This window comes from Gasterosteus aculeatus, chromosome 3 (genome assembly GCF_964276395.1).
Source record: "Gasterosteus aculeatus chromosome 3, fGasAcu3.hap1.1, whole genome shotgun sequence".
Lineage (NCBI taxonomy): Eukaryota > Metazoa > Chordata > Actinopteri > Perciformes > Gasterosteidae > Gasterosteus > Gasterosteus aculeatus.
The window spans coordinates 9,896,922-9,918,701 of NC_135690.1; the positions used below are offsets into that span (position 1 = coordinate 9,896,922).

The window sequence follows — 21,780 nt, forward strand, 5'->3', positions numbered from 1 at the left end:
ATCCGCCTATTGAATTCTGCTGTAATTAATATGAGTGATGAGTATCATGCTGTTGGTGTCGTTCCACCGGCCCCACTGCTCATCAACATGTGAGAGATGTATAGATAAGAGAGTGATCCCACTCTTCTGCACGTGGAAAACTGGATCATCTAACGCTTATTTACAAACTTTTATCCAGTTTTTGTTGACGTGTAATAAAAGACATGGTTGTGAAAGGATTATGCAATGAACAATTGTTGGGCTGCGCACACTTGCTAAGCTAAGCCAATGTGCTGGTAGCTTCATATTTATCTTACATACACAGGAAAAATATTTACCTTTTAGCTAAGTCTTGGCTAGAGAAGGAAATAAGACTATTTCTTACACTGTCAATGTGTCCTTTAGTAGAGCTTCAAGTTGTTGGAAGTCATATTTTTACACATTTGGGGCGAAGGCCAAAAGTTCCCGATTTCAAATTGTTATGCTAAGCTAAGATAACTGGCTGCTTGATGTAGCTTCCCATTAAACTACAGACGTGGTATCCATAATTTCATCCAACTTTCATAAAGAAAGCAAATACGTGTATTTCTCAAAAATAAATGTTGAGTGGCATCAATATAAATGACTCAAGTAAAGAATGTAAAAGTAAAAATTGTGCTAGAGTAGAATAATTTAAAGCCTGTGCCACCACTGATTTTAAAGCTAATCATTATCTCACAATGTCAGCGATGTAGTTTAGCGTTCTATTTGTGTGGGACCAACAGAACATTAGGAGACATTTTATTGACCCATTAAAATTCCCCCGACTTCAGTCAAATAAGGGTCAACTGTCCATATCACATGCTTTTGCTTTGCTCGAACCCCTAAACAGTGCCTACAAAATGATGAAACTACGTGAGTCTGCTCGCTCCATCGACAACCGCTGAAAAGAAAAAGGAACTATGGTCTTCTGCTTTTCTGTTCGAGCAGAGATAGATAATATCCAACACTGTCATTCTCGATGCAGATGTTCTCGGTATTAGATAAGAGGTGTCCAAGTCACTCTTGTGGACAACTTTTTGGTAGCCGCTCACGCTCTGTTTCTGCAGAACTGATTTCACAATGAAGAGAAGAAAGTGCCCAGTCATTTGTTTGCAGCAGAGATCGGCAGTCCGTAATTAAGATTCACACTTAGAGCCGAGGGTGTGGTGGGCGTTCAGAAGTGTAAAACTGCTCGTACGTTTGTCCACTTTCAATGGCCGCCCCGGGATCACAATTGGAGCTTCACTTTCTCACGCTCCATTTTAATATCTTGGTGCTTCCTTCCATACTGATGTAATATCAACAAAGGAATACTTTCTGGTTTTGTGTGTGAGTTTTCATCTTGAAAAGACACAAAATAATTGAGCGACGTGGATGTTTCGGTGGACTAACTAATGCCGTGAAGAAAGTCACACGTCAACAAAAGTGTTAACTGGCACACAACTGATAAGAAGGCTGCGCCTGACAGTTGACAAGCGACACACTGTTGTATTTCCTGCCTTTTTCTCACAGCTGATTGCATTTGTTTTCATGTGCTTGTTGAGACATTGTAAAGATCAACAACCGTCTCCCGTAAAGTCCAAAATGTTCTGGATCACAAACCGTGGCGCACATTGCATACTCAGCAATGTTAAGATCGCCAAATCACTTCTGCGGAAATTAAAATGAGTTCTGCTAATTAACAGTTGATAAAATATCAGAGGAACAGCAGAAATGGTGTGAGAAACTTTTTTTTCTTCATCTGCCACGTGATAAGTGTTTTTACGTGACGTGCAAAAAATAGAAAGAGCAAAGTTTTCTGTGTAAAAAATACGTCGTGGACTCAGATCCTCAGATTTAAGAGCATCAGCAAAAGAAAAACTGAGACTTGTAAAAAATACATATCTAGAAAACACATGATTGAATGGCCAACATTAGGTACATATCTCCAGTTGAAACTAACAAGTTATCAAAACACCCAACAAGGCACAACGACACATACATACATGGACGCACACATGAACAGGCTGTTGATCTCTGACCTTTCAAACGGCCCCTTCACCCCCCAACACAGAGACACACAATGACCAGGAAGCACCAAGCAGGTTTCTTCACATCCACACACCAACGTCCCCCGATGAGATTCTTGGTATTTGAGAGGGAAATTTACAACCAGAAACGGGCTGGTTGCAAACAAGGGGAGCTGCTGATCACAGTGATGGATGACGAAGGTGATTTGTGGAGTGTTTACAGCATAAATCTAAGCATCTGTTTAGTGTAACGTGAGAGTTTCTTTTCAGTGCTTCTTACGAGTTTTCTTTCCCACTTTCAAGGTTTTTATTTTATATTATTGTAACCATGCTGATGTTGCGGTAATGTTTAAGGGTAACTAGGACATCTATGATCATAGAGAAATAATCAGAGTTAAATCAGAATGATAATTTTAACATTTATTTAATAAAAGTAACACAGAAGAATGCTCCCCGACTGATGCAGGATGAAAACGATCAGTAGAGAAAGTAAGTGAGAAAAGACATTTGTGGAACTCCTGTGTGAAAGAAGAACTGTCTTGCGGTCAGCAGCGTCCAGTAAATCATTCATTGTTTTCACACTCGGTCCCTATCTGGCGCCTGCAGTTGTGGCCAGAAGAGCGCTCATGAGGTTCGGACCGGGCGGCACACAGTTGAACACGAGGAAAGGAGTAAAGTCAGATTGTAGCTGGAGGAAAAGGGATGGAGATAGTTGAAAAGGGAGAGAAGAGGGGGGTCCGGGGGGGGGTGGTAACCCTGTGGTTAGAGTTCTGGAGCCAGAGGAACCTGTGAGGGGATGAGATAGCATGATGTGGTTTTCAGTGAGATGCCAGAGTGGAGGTGCAGAGGTGAACGCCAAGACTGAGAGCCTGAGACTAAACAATGGCATAAACCAGTAAAAGTCAGTTTAGCCACAATAAGCTCATCATGTCATGTGTCCATTGCGTGCAGGAGAGTAAAATGTACTTTTTCTCACTTGCAAAAAAGTTCACCGAATGTCTTTTTTTATATATTTTGATCTATAAAAACCGAATTGGTTTTAGTTCCACTTCTCAGCAGTCTGACTCAAAGAGTATTTTAGTTTAGAGGGACAAAATGTCAACAAATGTCCACGTTCATGGGAGTTAAAATACACCGTTGCTCATCCATCACATGCTCTGGAGTTGTAATGCTACCTGGTCCAGGACCAGTGGCTCATGCTCATGTTAGCTCGAGTTAGCAAACTTCAGCGAGACATTGTTTTCTATCCGTCCCAGCAGCCCCGGCAGAGAAAAATCAAGTCAGTGAACTGCGTCCTTCTCCCCTGACTGTCACACACGGCCTCCGCAGCAGCTGTTCAGCAGTCTCCCTTAAAACTGGATTGCGTTGCGTCAAAATCAAGACAATATTTTGACAAGCTAATTGTGTGCACTCTGCACCTCTTGTCGACATTCACATGCATGTGGTATGAAAGCCGCGGCCTCAGGTGTATTTAAAACTGCGAGGGCCCCCCTCAGTCTATCATCGCGCAGGGCCCGAAGGGGCCAAAGGTTGAGCCTGAGAAAATAACCGCATGGCTCTGCAGCACAACTCTTTATTTAACCTTCGACAAGAAAAGAAAAAGCAAAAATACAAGACCCCCCCTCCCCTCCCCCCCCTCCTCACCCCTCCTCCTCCTCTGCTCCCCGGGCTGTGATCACTGCGATCGGGCTTCTATTTCAATCACATACTTGCTGTAAATCTACAAGAGCGAGAATCAAGGCCTTTGAGGGAGGAGGTGATTGGTGAGGGGGGGTTACACAGCGGCTGTGGCAACAGCGTCTGCTCAACGCTGCATTTGGTTTCCTGTTCTGACTCAGTGTGTTACTCTGAGTTTAAACATACTGACTCTGTCACTTTTTTCAATAATCAAAATGCTGTCTGTGGCAATCGACAGGGCTTCATATGTCAACTCAGAGCACTTAATTCAATATCTGCTTGAATATGTGATCGATAAAAAAAGTGTGTTGTTTAGGGAACATTCATCAGGTGCATGACCTGATGAATGTTCTGGTCAAGTCTAAAATCCTGTTAATTCTAAAGGGACAACTGAGAATTAAAAACAAATATTTGTGTCTTTGCGAACTAATTGCTGTCTGCTCATTTGTAGGAGGGGAGGTGGTAATTAAATATTACAGTCCAATAATTTTTTACCATTTTTCAGCAATGAAAAATCAAAACAGGACAGGAAAATGACAATCACCGACATTAAACGTCCTCCAAATGGAATTGTGATTGCATTCACAGATGTAACATTTCCGATCAACACAAGGGACCGTGATCTTTAAAAAAAAAAAAGATCTGGCGTGTTGCGAAGAATCTGCTTAACTGATGGATCGTTGAACAATGCAAATAGCCACAGATGTTCAGTTATGAATCAGTGTTTTTGTTTGACTGTCATGGCTGACAAACGTCAAAATGATTCGCTCAACGAGGAAGAGGAGTATGAATACATGCGTCTTCTAATACAGACCTGAGGGTTTTGTGGTGCTCTCTGCAGTCTGCGACTGATCAGACAAAAGTCACCGGGCTGTGCGTGTGTGTGTGCGTGCGTGCGTGCGTGTGCGTATTCGCAGCGGGGATCTATCGCCTTCCTGCAGTGTCAGGGCTGGGTGAGTATGCGACATGTGTTTCAGCTTCATGCCTCGGCTATCTGCTTTGCTTACAGGTTCACCGACTTGTTGCAGCTGCATCAAACAGACTCTGTTCCCACATCGGAGAAAGAAAAAAAATCGATACCTCTTTGCTTTGGTCCGAACTTGAACTCAGCCCGGAATCATCGCTATGATTTGAGTCTGACAGATTGAAAACTCTGGTTTCGATTTATGTTATTTTCACTGTTCCTGTTGGCACGTGTGTCTCGAGCATGTATTTCAGGGGGCAGCCTATAATTGTGACCGCGTATTGGCCGGAGGGGGGGGGGGGGGGGGGGGGGGAGTTAATGATGTGAAACAATAAGACTGGAGTCTGGTAAACTGAAGTAGTGTAACTGTAAGCGGATCTTCTGCTCCCCACCGACAGGCTGCTGTGCAGAGCGGTCGTGCGCGTCTCATTATCAGGATCACATTACCACGAGCCAAACAAATAGGTCATTATCCATCACAGCCTGCACTGCCTGCGTGGACACAAACACACGTCTTTATTTCTGATCGCATTCAAATGATCGTCACTGGTTTAATCATCCAGTTGAGACTTTAAATGATCAGTTTTTTAAATAATATTTCAAATTGATTTCTGGATAAATAAAAATGCAAAACATTGCAACGGACCAGCAAAGCACGAGTCCAATCCAGGTAGTGTTACATCTTCTAATGCTCAATTGTAAACACTACAGCAGTCTCAGTAATTTAATTTCCATAACACATTGAGAAAACACAGATTTATTCTAAACCAGAATTAACCCTCTTCGAGACATCTATCCGTCACCTGTAACTATAACATTAAAGACACGTCCCATTCAATCCAAAGGGAGGGAGGAGGAGAGGCGGGGAGGGGGGGGGGGTCGCTGTCCGGTGACACCTGGTAAACGATACGGCCTCTCTGCACATGCGTAATGGGCTGCCAAAAATCCCAACACCGTCTCTACTGTCACCCGACAGAGTTCCAATCTGTCCGGAGATAAAGTCAGAGCAGCGTGGAGCGGAGAGAAGTGAGTTGGAGGATTTTCAGACCAAAGCACAACCAAAAGTACTTGGGAAACATGCCGAGGTCTTTCCTGGTGAAGAGTAAAAGGGCCCACAGCTACCACCAACCCCGGGACTTGGACGACGACTTTAGCAGACTGGGCACTATTCTGGCTAACGTGTGCGCAGGTAGGTTTTCTTCTGCGTAATTACGCACGAACACTTGTCTAACTCAAGGCGTTAATCCTATCCAACCAAATGAGTTCCTCATCCAAATTGAAATATTTGTCCCACAGTTACAGTCAGTTTCTCATCTCTGCTGTCTGATGTCATTAGAGTCCGAATCTCCGGCGGAGTTTGAGTCCAACTCGGCGTCTCAGGAGGATGGGAGCGCCGGAGCTCACAGAACAACCAGCGGGTCCAGGCTGCTGTCCCAAGTGTCGCTCTCCTCCAGCCCCCCGCTCAGCTGCACCGGCAGCGCGTGTGACCGATCCTCCGACTGTGATTTCTGGCGTCCCCCGTCTCCATCCTCCTCACCAGGTCTGTTGTCATTCAGATTTCATGTTTTTCAAAAGTGACAGTATTATAAGATACAGCAATGTTTGATGTTTGAATTGTGAGGGTATTATTTAAATGTTTAGTTGTCAACAGTTGCCATGGATCAGCTGAGTGGTTAAAATATGTTAAACATTTTCAGTACTTTTACGAGCTATATATTGTATTGAGTTTAAATTATAAGGTTAAAAAACACTGATGAAACACGCCAATAGTGTCCATTGGAAGGTTGAAAGAGGGACATCTGGATATAATGTTCATTGCTATGTCTAGTTTTTGATCGTTTGTGTTACCGATCACTTAGTATTGAGATACAGTGTAAGATACAGAAGACATTTTCAGTGTTGCTGTTGTCTAAAGTTGCCAATAAGCATGTGCCTATAGCCATTTACGGCAAATTCCAAATTTACAAATCTTAAAATACGTTATGAGCTGCATCAGATTGCACATCAGAAAGAAAAATCAACCTCACTCTAAATCCGAATCAACTTCCAGATTCCGATGAATGCTCCACTCCCTCAGCGGAGGACGGCCACCGCTTCAACCTCCCCATCTTCCCCTACTCGTGGGCGGCGTACTCCGGCACTGCGCTGAGGCATCTCGTTCAGGGGCCGTATTCCCGCCACCCCCGGGGCCACAGGGAGCCTCAGTCCCCGGTCAGCATCTACGCCGTAGAGGACAGCGGTGCCAAGCCGCTTTACGCACAGCGGGGCCCGGTCGCCGGATCCTACAAGGACTTTTCTTCAACGTCCCACAAAATCTGCAGGATGCGCGATGCAGCCGAGCTGTATGTGGATGTAAAGCAGGAGTCCCGCGCTGCAGAGATCAAGTCAGAAAACGATTTTATTTGCTCAAACGAGTCAAGTGGATCCTATAAGTGCATTAAATGTTGCAAGGTACGTTTGCTAATATTTACTGAGGATATTTACATGGTCGAAAACATAATACTTGTTTGCTGAATTCACTGAAGACGTAAACTGTGAGACCAGAATGAAGATCAGTAGGCTTCTCTTATTTCCACATTGTGACATCAGGGCCAATTACTGTCTATTTTCCAAAGGTATTCTCCACGCCTCACGGGTTGGAGGTTCACGTGCGGCGCACGCACAGCGGGACGCGGCCGTTTGAGTGTGTGATTTGCGGGAAAACCTTTGGACACGCAGTGAGCCTGGAGCAGCACACAGCGGTTCACTCGCAGGTACTATTGCAATATGTACGATTCACATCCTGGAATCACATACTTCGCAGAATATATTTTCTAAAACGACTTTAACACAGTTACTGTAGTTCTGTCCCTCGATCTAAATGGTAGGTTTTCCACACTGACATTTGAAATACTTTACAGGAGAGGAGCTTCAGCTGTAAAATATGCAACAAAAGCTTCAAGCGCTCATCGACGCTGTCCACGCACCTGCTCATCCACTCGGACACGCGCCCGTATCCGTGTCAGTACTGCGGGAAGCGGTTCCACCAAAAGTCAGACATGAAAAAACACACCTTCATCCACACAGGTCAGATACCGCACAAACCAAAATGTCATCGATATCATCAAAACAGAACGCGCGTAAAATGGCTCCCCGTGCGTAATGCGTTAAACGTGCTCCTGACATACTGTATACGTTACCGCTGCAGGTGAGAAGCCGCACAAGTGTCAGGTGTGCGGGAAGGCCTTCAGTCAGAGCTCCAACCTTATCACGCACAGCAGGAAACACACCGGGTTCAAGCCTTTCGGCTGCGACCTCTGCGGGAAAGGTTTCCAGAGAAAGGTGGACCTGCGGAGACACAAGGAGACGCAGCACGGACTCAAATGAGCAGACTTCGATGCTTTAGCAGCGAATCTTGCACTTTTATTGTATTGTGACTAATCATAGTCGTGTTTTATTTTATTATATTGGTTGTTGCATTGTCCTAATTTTCCCTTTATGATTGAATGTAGTGAATTATTTAGCCTGAATTTTTTGGTTGATTTAAATGAAATAAAAGTGTATTTATTGTGTTTTTACCTTCATAATATTCACAGAAGCACAACCTTTTGACTGTTAACATCGATTTACAAAAATAAATGTTTATTAATAATGAATTATCACTTATAAATGATCCAATCTAGAAATGCTCCCTCTCGTTTTAATCTATTCAATATTGATATAGTCAAGTACACATTAACATTATGAGCCCTGCTGTCTGTTTCCTTCTTTTTTGACAGGCCATCAAATGTGGTCTCTTTATTGTTTATTTGCTAAAATACAAGACATTTATCACAATTTACAAATGGAGGTTTTAGGTTAAAAACTATTTTAAAAGCATGCCTCTGTCCTGTATATGTACGTTGTGAAAAACGAGAAGCTGCGTTAAGCCATGCGGGCAATCAATCACGTCCTGTGTCAAAGTTATACCTCCAATACCAAATAGAAAAACGTTTTGCTGCGCGCGCCACCTGGTCAAAACCAAATATTTTCAGACACACACATTGTTAACATACCCATATAATACATTACCTTATCTTGGTGTCATAAACCGCCCTGTGAAGGAAGTCTGCTGAAATAGCGTCACTTTTATTACAGAAGCTCCTCCAGCACCACAAGAACAGCGAGTCCACATGGCGTCTTCACTAGGAAAAGCTGGGTGTGATTTATTTGCTCCTGCAGAGGTTAAACATCCTGCTCCAGAACTTCAAGGATCTGATTTGCAGACATTTCACCGGAGATTGTGCATCATAAAGTATCGCAGCGATGGAGGAATAACTCAGATGCTTTACTCAAGTAAAACTATTAAGCAAGTATAAATAATTCAATGTTAAAAATGTCCCATGTTATCTATTATGTCATTAGATTATTATTATATTATTAGCTCATTTTGCAATAAGTGCAATTAATGATTCTATTCTTCATAAATTGATAATTTGGTTTGTCAAAAAAAATCTGTGACGCCACCCCAATGTTTGTTTTGTCAAACATTCCAAACCCCAGAATTAAAGCAAATTCTGACATTTGATAATCCGGAACCATAAAAGTTTTTGTAATTTGTAATTTGCATTTTAAATGTTATATAAATAGGATCAACTTAATTTTCTATCAATCATTTAATTGAGTAGCTTCAGTTGTACACGTTATAAAAAATATTTTGTATATACTTGTTTTGTGTTGTTAATTTTTCAAGTAACTACAAACTAAAACAGGGTAATGAATTAGGTAAAATAAAAAGAGTACAGTACTCGATCAAACGTACTCCGTTACACACCAACTTTAGAACTTTAGTTAGTTAGGACATTAGGACATAAGCTTTAGTTTCAAAAGTTATAACAAAACTTTATTTGTGAAAAAGTCAGATACCCACGTAATTGAATTACATTCAGTCAGTGGTCTTGAATGCATATTTGTTATTCACATATCCATGTCTGGCTGTGTGTGTGTGTGTGTGTGTGTGTGTGCGTGTGTGCGTGTCAGTGTGCGGGGGCTTTAAACAGCTGGACTACGTTCAGAAGGTCCTGCTCCTGCAGACCGAGCTCCTCCATCAGTGTGTTCAAATACTTGGCTGACGTTGTCGTCTCCAAAGCTTCTCGTACCAGCGGAGACACCTCCGACAACCTGAAAACACAAAACACACACTGATTCCTGTGACACACACACACACAAAGACTAAAAAGGAAACATTGTTGTCTCTCTCTCAATTCAAGTGTCAATATTCCCGCAGAAACATGACATCTCCCATCTGAACAGAAACGGTGCCGTGAAATAGCGAATGAGCACAGATCAGCACCCCTGCATACACCCCCAAACCCTCCATAGACCCTCTGTCTGCAACCTTCCACCTGCTCTCCGTCACCCCTCCCTCCCCTCACCGCTCCTCTTCTACCGGTCCCGTCTACCTGTGTGGAGGTGCACTGCTGGTTAATCTCCGGTTCACCCGGGGGTTTAGTGTTGCAGAGGGGGGGGGGGGGGGGGGCATCCATTATTCAGCCGGGCTGGACAATAGCAGCCAAACGAGCTCCACAGCTGCCACGCAGCAGACAGATAAGGCAGGACGACAAATTATTCATGATGGAGAAATGGAAGGACGGAGAGGCTTGAAGTTAAACTGGAACTAATGAAATCATGGAGTAGTAGCGGGACGCAGAGGGACTCCAATGTAGACGCAGATTATCAAACACGGGTGAAATATAATTCAGCTGAAGAGACGAGGCATCCTTCAGGCCGTATTAAATGCAGCTTAAGTTAATTAGCTGAATTGAAATCTTTGGTTTTACACATTTCAAAATAAACTCAGCATCACGTGAAACTTTCAATCAGGTCAAAGCCTCCTTTTCTTCTCAGGCATTAGTCAAAAAACTATTTATCCCCAGATTACAATGAAAATATTACAGTGTTTATAAAGGGTATGCATTTGAGATCCACATCGTTCTAACCAGTATTCCAACCCAAACTACCCAACTGTTCACAACCGTCTATCGCACCATTTTATGTACGATTTTCAAGGTTCCCTTGACTTAAGAGTTATAGATCCGTGTTAACTACTGCATTCTTTTGTTAAGGTCCAGAAACCTCACAATGAAAATTATAGCACTGATGCAAACCGACCTTATGGCCACCGAGGGAGTCATAAATCAAAGTCAGCCCGGCATCAGGTGAAAGTTTTCCCAGCCGGGGCCATTTTAATGTGCCTTTCTCGGATGTATGAGCCATGTGTGTGTGTGTGTGTGTCTGTGTGTGTATTTAACTTGGACAGGACTGCCTGTGTGTGCCTTCTATACTGGATCACGGATCTGGGGGGGGGGGGGGGGGGGGGGCAATCAGGAGGAGATAAGGCCAAGAGACGTCGGTGTGTACTTAGGCGGGAGCAGCAAGGAACTGTCCTTGAACTGCCAGAAGCGCCCGTGCACGCACACACACACACACACACAGATATGGCCATATGGCTTGGGATAAAGCAATGCCACGCCACATTGCATATTGTCAAGAGCAGCATAAAGCTCTCAACTGTAAAGTTAATCCAACTCATAGTGGTTTGTTATTTTATTCTTTGAATGAAGAACATAAACTTGAAGTTGCTGCTTTGATTTGCGCATCGACCCTTCAGTCAAAAGCAAGTGTTTGTGCACATCTCTGAAGTCAGCTTTAGTTCCAATGTGTGAATCTGTGTCTTCATTAAAAGTTAAAAGAAGAATGGCGTTTATTTCGGTTTTGTTCATAACACTTTGTAAAAGTCCAAATTTCGTTGACTACAAAGCGACGCACACTCCCCGGCACTGAAGAACGGTGGTTTAGGAGTTTGCTGACTGGGTGAATTTCGTGGGAGGGTTGGTCCGTCGGCCCCTGGTTTTCTTGTCATACATTGTGTTATCTCTCCTCTACAACTAAAGAGCAGACTGTCCAGGTGTCATGGTGCGTCCCTCTGAAGACCGAAGTAACACATTCCCACACAGACACTCGCGCCCGACAACTTACAGATGGAGAAGCAAGACGGCTAAGAGGGTCCACTCTGTCGCTCTGTGGATGATGTTGGTGTTAGTGAGCCTGTGGATTAAGAATATAAAGAAAAAACACAACAAAACTAAAAGATAAGTAAAAGTCAAATAAGGGCATTTATCAATGAGTTGCAGATCAATCTAAAAACTGAATATATGTGAAGGTCTCAAACGGCAGGTGTCAAAAACCGTCAAGATTCCGATGATAAGTAAGCTAGAGAAACAGAATGTGCACAAGTCCGGACCGACCACCACAAACACCGGCTGCAATAGTCTTGTGATGTATGTGTCGGTGACAGAGCTGTGTATATTCTTTGGTTTCAGCCTCTTGTCAGCGGGGCCTCTGACGGCAGAAAAGAGAATTCCTGGAAGCTGAACCCTGGAAGTGTTACTCAGTACACAGTGATTTAATAGCACTTCTGTTGACAACATCCGAGCCAGCCAATAGGAACCCTGAGTACGTCTGGGGCAGGAATGTTCAGTTTTGGTACAAGTTTGAAAGATTTCTTAATAAACCGCTATACTGACTACTAGTGGGCAAGAAAATATTAATCCAATATCCATGAAGTAACAAATGTCACATTAAAATGGAGTTACAAAGTGCAGCACAATAAATGTATTGTCTGTTTACCAGCTTAAGATCCAGCGTCCTGGTATTGTGTATTGTGCCGGTCACTGTCACGGCGTATTTAAATTAGCATAATAACATTGTTATTATTATTACCGCTTGCACTTTACCCGCTGTGCAAAAAGCACAATTACCAGTTTAGGAAGTTTAGTGATTCTTCATTTCTAAATGTCATGAAGGCACTGGTAAAAAGTACAGTGAAATGCAACATTTAAAATACACCAGCAAGTCAGAAAAGCACACGGCAAAGAAATACCATTAAAAAAATACACATGTGCAAATACGTGTAAAATGTGGTGCAACAATAAGCATTTGTCACAGCAAACATTTTGAATAATAACAATAAGGAAACGTGTTATAGTCACAGCTGTGACTATTTTACATTCATACCTCTGTAAGCAGCATGCACAATACGTAGGTATTGAAGCAAAAGCCTCTAAACACAATATGGACATAACTCCTGTTCAGCTAAGCTCGTCCTGCTAGGACCGGTCAAGATGTCTGCTGTGTAAAAAACCTTCATAGAGGGTTGATGAAACTCTTGTTGTCATTTTTCATGTTTTCCAGTAAGAGGCAGCAGAGTTCTTCATCAGATCTACGCACAATGAAGTGGATTTCAAAGAGACAGTTACAGGTAAGAATAAAAGTGTTTATAATTTCTAATTTCACTTACATCTCAATGAGTTTAAGTAGGCAAAATGTTGCAAGTATTTTATTATTATAGCCATCTAAATTGAGAATAAAGCCTACATATGAAATATATTGCAAGATCTCTGTAACTCTGGAGTACAAGCATGTGTTGGTGTGAACCATGAAGCCCTGTCATCGTATTTTGTGTGTTCCAATATCCATACTACAGTGTGTGTGTGTGTGTGTGTGTGTGTGTGTGTGTAAACTTTTGCAGGCAAACCTGCAAAGAGTGTGTATTTGTGTTTACTGCACTGACCTGAATGTTCTGACCAGCTTGTTCAGGTCAGTGGAGAAGTCACTTATGTTGAGATGCAGCGGGCCGACAATGTTTCTGAGACTGCAGCGCAACAAGAGACAAGATGATGAGGGACTGAGACAGACAAACACAACAGAAATTTGAGCTTTTAATGAGCTAGGGATCTTTCACTAGATCCAACCAACGCTGAATCAGTCAAATTCGTCTTTAACTTTGTCTACTGTGAGATTTCTCTTTTCTGGCAAATTAAGAACACGTTTGAGTGTAGGGAGGTGGAGAGTCTGTAACCACAACTGTACAACAGAGGTTTTTGAGATGTGATTGATTATTAACAAAAAATGTGTGTTATTAGAACGACCTAAATACTAAATTATTGAACTATTGCAGCTATTGCCAACAACATTATATTGTGAAACCACACTAGTGCTCATAAAACCAGCAACATTAAGTCCTGTACCTGCACGACACAGAGTGCACCACACATTTTAATAAAACACACTTGGTTAAAGCACTCAGCTGGAAGAGAGAGAGACACACACACACACACACACCAGCTGGTGAGCTTCTCCACTGTGATTTTTTTCTGGATGACGTGCTGAGCGTGAGAGTCAACAAGCGGCAGAGCTGGGTCCTTTGTGCTCTGGTCCTGCTGAGGCAACAAACAAGATGCATTCGGTCTCAGTACAGAGACACACTTTATACGGATTCTCACAACTTACAACCCATCCTCTTTTGCCTTCACTCACCTTGCTTCCGTGCGGCTCCTCCACTTCCTCTGGAAGAACCCAGGTCCCTTGATAAAACTCCCTGACTCGTAGCTCCAGCTGCTGGGTCTCCTTCTGCAGCACACGGTAGTCTGGAGCTGCAGCAGATGGTCTCTTCTGCCCCACAGCACCAAACTCTGCTGCATCCTCATCGTTCACCTCATCCTCAAGGTCGTCTTCATCCAGTTCCTCCCCGGCCTCCTTATCTTCTTTAACATCGGCAATAGGCCAGCGTAGCGAATGGTCGGCACCATACAAGAACTTCAGGGTCTCGTCTGTGCTCCAGTCCTTTAACGTTCTCCTCAGGCACTCGAGGAGATTCAGCCGAAGGGAGTTGGGTTTGTCTGTGTGGTTTTTGAGTAATTCTTGCAGCCCTGCTGCCCCCCTCCTGCTCATACCCACCTGGGTGATGTTAAGGCCTGGCGGGCTGGTCAATGCAGCGTCGTGGCCGTCCAGATTCATGTTGCTCAGTTTTGAAGAAGGGAGATCTGTGCTTTCTGCCAAGCTGTTTGGGTCTTTACTTGGTGGAGAGGTGAGTAGATCCGTGTGTTCTGTTTGTTTGTTGTCCGCTGATAAATCAACAGGCTTCGGAGTACTATGAGGGACCGTCTCAGATAAATTGCACAAATGAAGTTTAGCTGTAGCCTTTTCCACACTAGGTTCATCCAGGAGGCCTTTCTCCTCTGGCACCTGTTCTCTATTAAGTTTATCTGGGTTTGATGAGTACAGCAGTTTTTCAACATCAGTTCCAACTTCTGTTTCACAAGATAAAAATTCCCGTCTATTCTCATCTTCCCTCATTTTTCCCTCCCCATCGGCACCTTGACTTCGATGACCCACAAGTTCCTCCTCATCACCGTCCCTCCTCTGTTTCGTTTGCATCTCTACTTTCCCACGATGGCTTTTCTGTTCATCTGTAAGTTTAGGCAGGTTGCCCCAGTGCACCCTGGGTCCCTGCCGTGGGGAAACCACACTGGAGACAAAGTCCTGCTCCTGCTCAATGTCACTGCTTTCACTGTGGCTGAGGCCGTCTGCAGGAGAATCCAGCTGATGAGCGTCCAGGGGTTGAGCAGCAAGAGGGTTCTCGACGTCCTCCTCTCTGAGACCCTTCGCCAACAGCATCACCTCCTCACCAGATATCCCGCTGGACACACACAGGGTAAACTTAATTTGGCTACACATTCATTTTCAAACCCATAATACATTTATAACATCACGTGAGCTGTATTCATTAATTAGTTGAATCAGCTATGATACAGTATGTTAGTATTTAAGATGTTCACCAAATAAAACACTAATACACACCCATCTCCTTTCTTCATCAATTTGATTTCTGGAGGACTGTCAGCAGGACAGAAAGTAAACACATAGTTTTAATATGTATCTATTGATCACTTGCTAGTTGTGATTTAGGACAGAAATGGGAACACACACACACACATACCTTTCATGCAGCCTGAGCCAGAGAGGTGTAGTCGAGATTTGCAGCTCAAAATCTTTCGAGGCTTTGTAGCAGAAGTTACTACAAAAACACTTATCACAAGAGAGGTATGCAAATGTGTTACTCTTTAATCTAATATACATGCATTTATAATTTTTGTTTATGGATTAATAAGTTGCACTGCTTACTTTGCGCTCGGTGATGTCATAAACTTTGTTGGTCTTAGTAGAAATTTTATACTTTTGAGTTGGTATCTGTAAAATGAGCCGTATCACAGTCAGAATAAAAACATCATGCATGAGGAATACAATGACATGCATAACGTAAATAGAACTGATATAAAAGGCTCTTACCTTGCCCAGTTTGTTTGAACATAAGGGATAGCCACACAGTTTTGCTATGGATCGCTCCTCTATAGTATCTTTGTAATTAGCAGGAAGAATAAACCATGCCTGTGAAGAAAGGACACAATAAGAGGACATTCTTTATCTGTTAACACGCTAGTTGAATGCTTAATGCTTAAAACTCAAATGTGACAAATGTTATACAATTTAGGGATGAGCCGTGGCTTTTGATATTCTGCAAACGTGACCTCAGATGAGACATACACAGTCAACCAGGAAGTCTTCATCCACACGGTCCTCCAGGAGACGCTCCACTACCTTCATGGCTCGTTTCTCCAGCTCCATCTTCTCCCGTAACGTCTCCCTCACCGCCTCCCTCCTTTCACATGGAGAAGTGTGGTTATTTGTTGACATGTATACGAATACTTTCTATTAAAGTCAATTAAAGGGAATATGCTGCACCCAAACCACAATATTTTAGCTACCTTCTTGCTTCTTCTTTGACGGGCTGTGATTGGTCGCATTTCCCACCTGTTACACAAACAACATGGTTTATAATAATAGGACTGTGCATCGCTCACCAAATAACATGCAGTACCTCACTGCTCTAGACCAAGAAACTAGTCCAAGAGCAACTTCACTAAATCATTTTTTACTGCAAATATTTTGAAAACCCCTAATATTAGTAATAGAGAACATCTTTTATAATGGGAATTAACCTTTTTTAGAGGTTTTAGTGGCGTTTCCGCTCCTTCTTCTATTCTCGGCCTCCATGTTGTCTCTGTTGTCAGCAATTTCAACTTTGACCTGTGACGTAACAGTATACGAGCCGACGGAAAGCCCAAGTGGACAAAATAGGCGTTCAGATCCGTCCCGTCAGGTTGCGTTAGCGTGGGGTATTTTTCACCGGGTCGTTTGGGACATGTAGTTCGCTGAGGTGGATATTTACCTTATTGTTGACCTGTTTATCGGTTGCATTCAATAGCAGTGTTTGTGCTCGTGTCTGAATAGCTAGGATAGCACATCGAAAGGTTTGTTTGTTTGTCTGTTAACGGCTAAGCTAACCTTAGTTCTGAAATATAACGTCAAATCAGTATTTACAACCAGGAGCCACTTTGTTATCAAGGGATATGTTGTGCATTATTTTGACATGAAATGTCCTGTTTGTCTTCGGGGGACTTCAGAGTGAAGATATACCTGAAAACAGCAGAGATGGCTCTGGAGCAGCTCAGTGATGTAGTCCAGAGATGTGTGAGTGTCTCGTGGGTTCATTTGTTTGCCTTAAGAATAACCACGCAATCAACCTGCTGCAGTGACACGTTTCCCCCCCTTTCCCCCCCTGCAGCAAGCCCTCTCCGATGACAGCTACACCCCCGAGGACCATGACGTGTTCTCGGTATCCGGGCGGACTTGCATCGAGGAGGGAAACAGTGCCCAGGTCCTCAGTCTTGTCCTGGATGAAAAGAATCAGGTACTCACAGCTGACCATCGTTTCACCACATAGACCGTAAGCTTTGTGCACCGCACGAACGCACTGTCTGTCCCTGCAGGACATGGTGAGGTGTATGGGTTGGACTCTGCTGCCTCCTCTGATCCAGGTTCTGCTGAAGAAACGAGATGAGAAGCCTTCTCCGTGCCTTGCCATTTTCAGCCACCTGCTACAGGTTTCTTTTCCCGCTCAACAGTTTACAAAACAACCGTTAGATCGTAACGCATAAGATATAACGCCAGTTATGATCCAGCTGACCCAGATGTTTTCATAGAGGCTTACAGTCTTGTTTGTTAGGATGAAATGGTTCGTTTAAGGGTTGGTTGTGGTTCTCCAGACCTGCAGACCCAAAGAGCTGCTGATCGGCTTGTTGGAGCAGCTGGAGCACGAGGACCCTGACACCATAGCAGAGAGCCTTCACCTGCTATTGAACCCCCTCCAGAAAGGTCCGCAACATTCCTGATTAATAGTCCAATATGAAAGCATCACACGTGGACTCGAGTTAAGCCATTTCTATTCGGTCTGTGCTTTCCTCTCAGTGTTGCTGTGTCTGGGCAGCCGTAAGGCGTCGTCACTGGGCATGACCCTGTCCTCCGTGCTGGACCAGCTGGCCAAACTGCCTCTACCTCACACCAAGGAGCAGGAGGAGGACGACGTCTTCTCCCTTTGTCGCTGCTGCACCGACCTGATGGCCTTTGTCAAGCCTTTCGTCCACGAAACCAGGCAAAACCTCCTGAGCTCCGAGAACACAAACAAGAAGGCGGGTGAGCAGGGCGGAGGACGAGCTGCGGAGGACGAGCTGCAGACCGAACTGTTGAAGTTGTGAGTGAGACATTTTAATATTTATACCGTCGTACCTTCAGTACGAACTCCAAGCACTAGTGCCACGCACGACTCCCTTTTTGTTTTTACGTTCTGCAGCTCTATGAAGACTCTGAGTCACCCGCTGCTGGAGTTACAACTCAGGGATCCAGACACTCTTGCCGTGTCTCCCCTCAGGGACTTTGCCACAGAGATTTTGGTACGCCAAAAACATTCTGCGTAATAATCTGGGAACCCTGTAACTTTAATGTGAATGTTACGATGGGTCCTGCCAATTTGACCGGTTTGTACAGTGATCAAAATTTTCATGGGCCGATGCCGGACTCACATTTATTCGTATTGACCCCGTCAGATGTGTGATAGTAATTGTGAGTTTGTTGTCTTTGTGCGTTGTTGTACAGAACACCCTCAGGGCTATAGGAGAGTCCGTCAGCAGTCTCGTGTTCCAACCTCTGTTAAAGAGAAAACAGGTTCTGGGCTTTCTGGAGGAGGAGGTGCGATATCCCAAGGAGTCCTTGGCAAGCCTGGCTCACCTGGTGTTTGTCCACCACCTGGCTGCGGATTCATTCCCCAGCGTTTTCAGGTAAAATAGATGCTAGTATCCATTATCATAAAGCACTGGCACACGATAAACTGCACGTTTATCTTCAGGCGTCACTCGACTTCAGCGTCGGTCAATACTGACGATGATTCGAACTGTTTGAACACTTGTTCAAATGCTATTCAGAGTGCAAATGCATCGTTAACGCTCTCTGTGTTCACAGTTCTGTGTTCTGTCTTCGGTGTAATATGGAGCATGTTTGCCTCCTCTTGTCCAGGTGAATACACAACAATATTTCATCTGTTCTGTGCCGCTGCACCGTTGGCATGTTGGTGTCAGTTGGCTTAACAACACCTATAATGGATCATTTTGTTAGTTTGGTAGTTCATCAGTAACATAAGTCATTGATGTTGGATGACATTTATAAAAGCTTTTTTACATTTACAATTCACATGAATATTGTCGTATATATGAAGTTTGTTTGTCATTCGCAAATATATTTAAATAATAATAATACATTATTTTAAAATATATTCTATTGACAGAACTGAGGAGTCGAGGATCCAGAAAGGACTGGTGAGTCAATCTGAAACATTTAGTTTTAATAACATTTACAACATGGTGTAGATTTGTATTGTAATTTCCAGATATTTGTCGATTGGTTGTTTGGTGATCGTAGTCACGAGTAATAATGAACACAAATGGTGATTTCTTGCAACTCGCAAGACTTTTGCTACCGTCACGTGACGGTTATCTGTTCGTTTCCGAGCTTCAGTAGTCCGGCGCACAGAACGTGTGTGTTCTCCTTCACACAGGAGCTGTATGAGAAGAGTCTGGTGCGCTTGGAGGACGGCAGCCTGCCTGCTGATCTGCTGCAGATCAAAACCTTCCTCACAGTCCCTCAGGTGACCACAGTTCAGCACACGCAGCTGCTGAGATTCTCACAGACTGATGCACTAATCATGACGAGTTATTGATTTCACATTTTTGTTTTTCAGAACTTGGTGAAGGTCATGACGATGTGTCCTCAACATGATTTGGTAAGCTTAGCAGTAGTAGTAGTAGTATTTGTAGGCAATGTTGCACTTGGGCTCAAAAAATGTGCTTTTGGAGGAAAGATATTCTGAGATATTTGCTTCTTGGTCAACAGAGAACCAGAGGGCTGAAGGTTTTGCAGCTGAGCATCGATAAGTTTGACACTGAAGCAAAATACAACTTTTTCCAGTAAGTTTTTTTAATATTTTTTTATTTAAAGTTTTTCAGAATGGTCTCTCTCTCTTCCCCCCTCCAGCATGTTGACGTTTAGTCTTGTTTCAGGTACATGTTGAAAACCAGTCGTCACTCAGGAGTCGAAGGCTACATCATCAAAAACATCAAGGTTCAGATCGATGCTGCCCTTCAGGTGAGATGTTGTTCATCTTTTCCTGAAGGTTGTTTGCTCTGTTGCTTTCAATCTATTCTGGTTCAATAAGACCTTAATGAGTGGCGTGTACAGTGAAAGTCTGTCTGTCCGTCCTCAGCCAGGGAACAGTAACGTCTGGTTTGAGGGGTCGCAGCTGCTGCCTTTGCTGCGGAAAGTTCTCAGTCTGCCAGACGGCCCAGAGACCGACCTCCTGCAGTACCTGGACAGGTCAGCACACAATAAACATCCCATCTATCGCTTTTTTTTGTCCCCCTTATCTACCTCACTGAAAACTATCCCAGCATGCATTGTGGCGAGAGGCACTGTTACAGTACATGTAACCAGTGTGAGTCAGTGTACCGACGCCTAAATAATCATAAAAACCCAAAGTGAGCTTCCTGCTCTTGGCAGCAGCAGACGGATCGATGTGCGTCGCTTAAAGGTGAAGTGTGTAGGTGACGCAAAACATGAATGATCATATGAATGTTTAACTTTAGGGCAACAAAAACACAATTCTTAGTTTTAGGCGATTTGAAAAAAGAATTCTTCCAATAGACAGCCCTAAATGCTTCCCACTGTAGCTTTTTAATTAATTACCCAAGTCTGTCATAAATAAATAAGCTAAAATGTTAACGAAATGGTCACGGTATGAAGCGTTGACGTTCTTCATAATGAAGTTGTATGTAAACATGATGAAACTTTTATTAAACTAGTATTTCATCACGTAAAAAATTAGAAATGACTTTTTCTGTGATCCCAACTTTTCAAACTATTAAAGGCTCTTATTTGAAAGAATCTGCGAATGTGAGTGAGTGAACCTCGCGGCAGGATTGCTTCATCGCAGTGCTGTCTTGTGTTGTTTGACACAGAGTCATGGAGTCTCTGAACCTGCTGCGTTACCTCGTCATCAGGGACAAAGTGACAGACAACCAGGTGAGCCGTCCAGCAAACATCAGGGGAGACCAAAAGCAGCAATACTGAACCATGGTTTGATTTACTTCATTTATTACGTTATCTGCCGTCTTGCAGACGGGGATCTGGACAGAACTGTATAAGATCGAAGACACGTTCCTGAAGCCGCTGCGTGTCGGAGTGAACATGTCGAGAGCTCATTATGAGAGGGAGCTCCACGACACTCGGGCGACCAAGAGGGGCAAAGCTAAAGGTCAGAACACCACTCGCCTTTTTTTTTTTTTTTTGCAGATAGAAAAACTCGAATGAAAGCTTCATGTCAGATGATGTTACGAATGACGAATCTATAAATGTGTTTTCCACAGAGGAGTCTGTGATTTCTGTGTCCGTTGGAAGCGAGAAGCTGCCGAACATGACGTCAGATTCCCAAATTCAGGTTGGTGACTTTCACGTCCGCATGACGGCGCTGATCGTGTGTCTGTGCGTCACCGCTAGCCGACAACCTGATTGGTTTTCTAACGTGTCCGTTTCAGGCCCTGCACTCGGCCCTGCACACCTTCGACATGATCGAGAGCGTGTTGGTGCGAATAGAGGAACTCACCGCGGGGAAAGAAAATCTTTAGACCGAGCACAAGTTTTTATACCAGAGGTCCTCATCCCCTCGTGTTTTTTGTTTTGTTTTTCTTTTGTAAAAAAATAAATGGTGTCCTGAATTCACGAGTCTGTTTTATTGGCGGGTTAGTTTCAAATGTTTCAGCATCTATCGAACATCCCTAAAAATGGCGGCAAAGTTTGTACCGCTTCTGTAATAAATGCAAACTGTTG

At 43.6% G+C, this 21,780-nt stretch overlaps 3 protein-coding genes across 18 annotated transcripts; 2 read left to right on the forward strand and 1 right to left on the reverse strand.

Moving 5' to 3' along the window:
- Positions 1-4,456: 4,456 nt before the first annotated feature.
- Positions 4,457-8,282, forward strand: gfi1aa (growth factor independent 1A transcription repressor a). The gene is made up of 7 exons (XM_040171735.2): positions 4,457-4,639; positions 5,627-5,839; positions 5,987-6,190; positions 6,701-7,101; positions 7,266-7,403; positions 7,551-7,716; positions 7,838-8,282. The coding sequence occupies exons 2-7, from the start codon at positions 5,728-5,730 to the stop codon at positions 8,014-8,016; spliced, it is 1,200 nt and encodes a 399-aa protein (XP_040027669.2). The 5' UTR covers positions 4,457-4,639; positions 5,627-5,727; the 3' UTR covers positions 8,017-8,282.
- Positions 8,283-9,489: 1,207 nt separating this feature from the next.
- rpap2 (RNA polymerase II associated protein 2) lies at positions 9,490-16,661 on the reverse strand. Of its 15 annotated transcripts, none has more exons than XR_013467112.1 (12): positions 16,509-16,656; positions 16,275-16,320; positions 16,054-16,165; positions 15,799-15,897; positions 15,634-15,699; positions 15,449-15,537; positions 15,310-15,345; positions 13,987-15,148; positions 13,792-13,886; positions 13,241-13,321; positions 11,647-12,889; positions 9,490-9,789 (listed from the first exon to the last, which is right to left on the reverse strand). XR_013467112.1 is itself a non-coding variant. In XM_040171710.2 (12 exons), the coding sequence occupies exons 1-12, from the start codon at positions 16,561-16,563 to the stop codon at positions 9,645-9,647; spliced, it is 2,058 nt and encodes a 685-aa protein (XP_040027644.2). In that variant the 5' UTR covers positions 16,564-16,661; the 3' UTR covers positions 9,490-9,644. The 15 variants fall into 15 exon arrangements, 12 of the variants coding, with proteins under 12 accessions (XP_040027644.2, XP_040027643.2, XP_077955218.1 ...); XR_013467113.1 differs by having other exon boundaries at positions 16,108-16,168; positions 16,509-16,603; XR_013467111.1 differs by having other exon boundaries at positions 16,054-16,168; positions 16,509-16,603.
- Positions 16,613-21,668, forward strand: glmna (glomulin, FKBP associated protein a). 2 transcript variants are annotated; one of them, XM_078099099.1, is made up of 19 exons: positions 16,613-16,726; positions 16,974-17,040; positions 17,135-17,260; positions 17,340-17,453; positions 17,616-17,724; positions 17,818-18,100; positions 18,200-18,299; positions 18,502-18,683; positions 18,865-18,918; positions 19,187-19,217; positions 19,457-19,546; positions 19,640-19,681; positions 19,792-19,865; positions 19,959-20,043; positions 20,162-20,271; positions 20,913-20,976; positions 21,073-21,208; positions 21,321-21,391; positions 21,489-21,668. In XM_078099099.1, the coding sequence occupies exons 2-19, from the start codon at positions 17,002-17,004 to the stop codon at positions 21,576-21,578; spliced, it is 1,800 nt and encodes a 599-aa protein (XP_077955225.1). In that variant the 5' UTR covers positions 16,613-16,726; positions 16,974-17,001; the 3' UTR covers positions 21,579-21,668. The 2 variants fall into 2 exon arrangements, with proteins under 2 accessions (XP_077955225.1, XP_040027655.1); XM_040171721.2 differs by having other exon boundaries at positions 16,621-16,820.
- Positions 21,669-21,780: the final 112 nt, after the last annotated feature.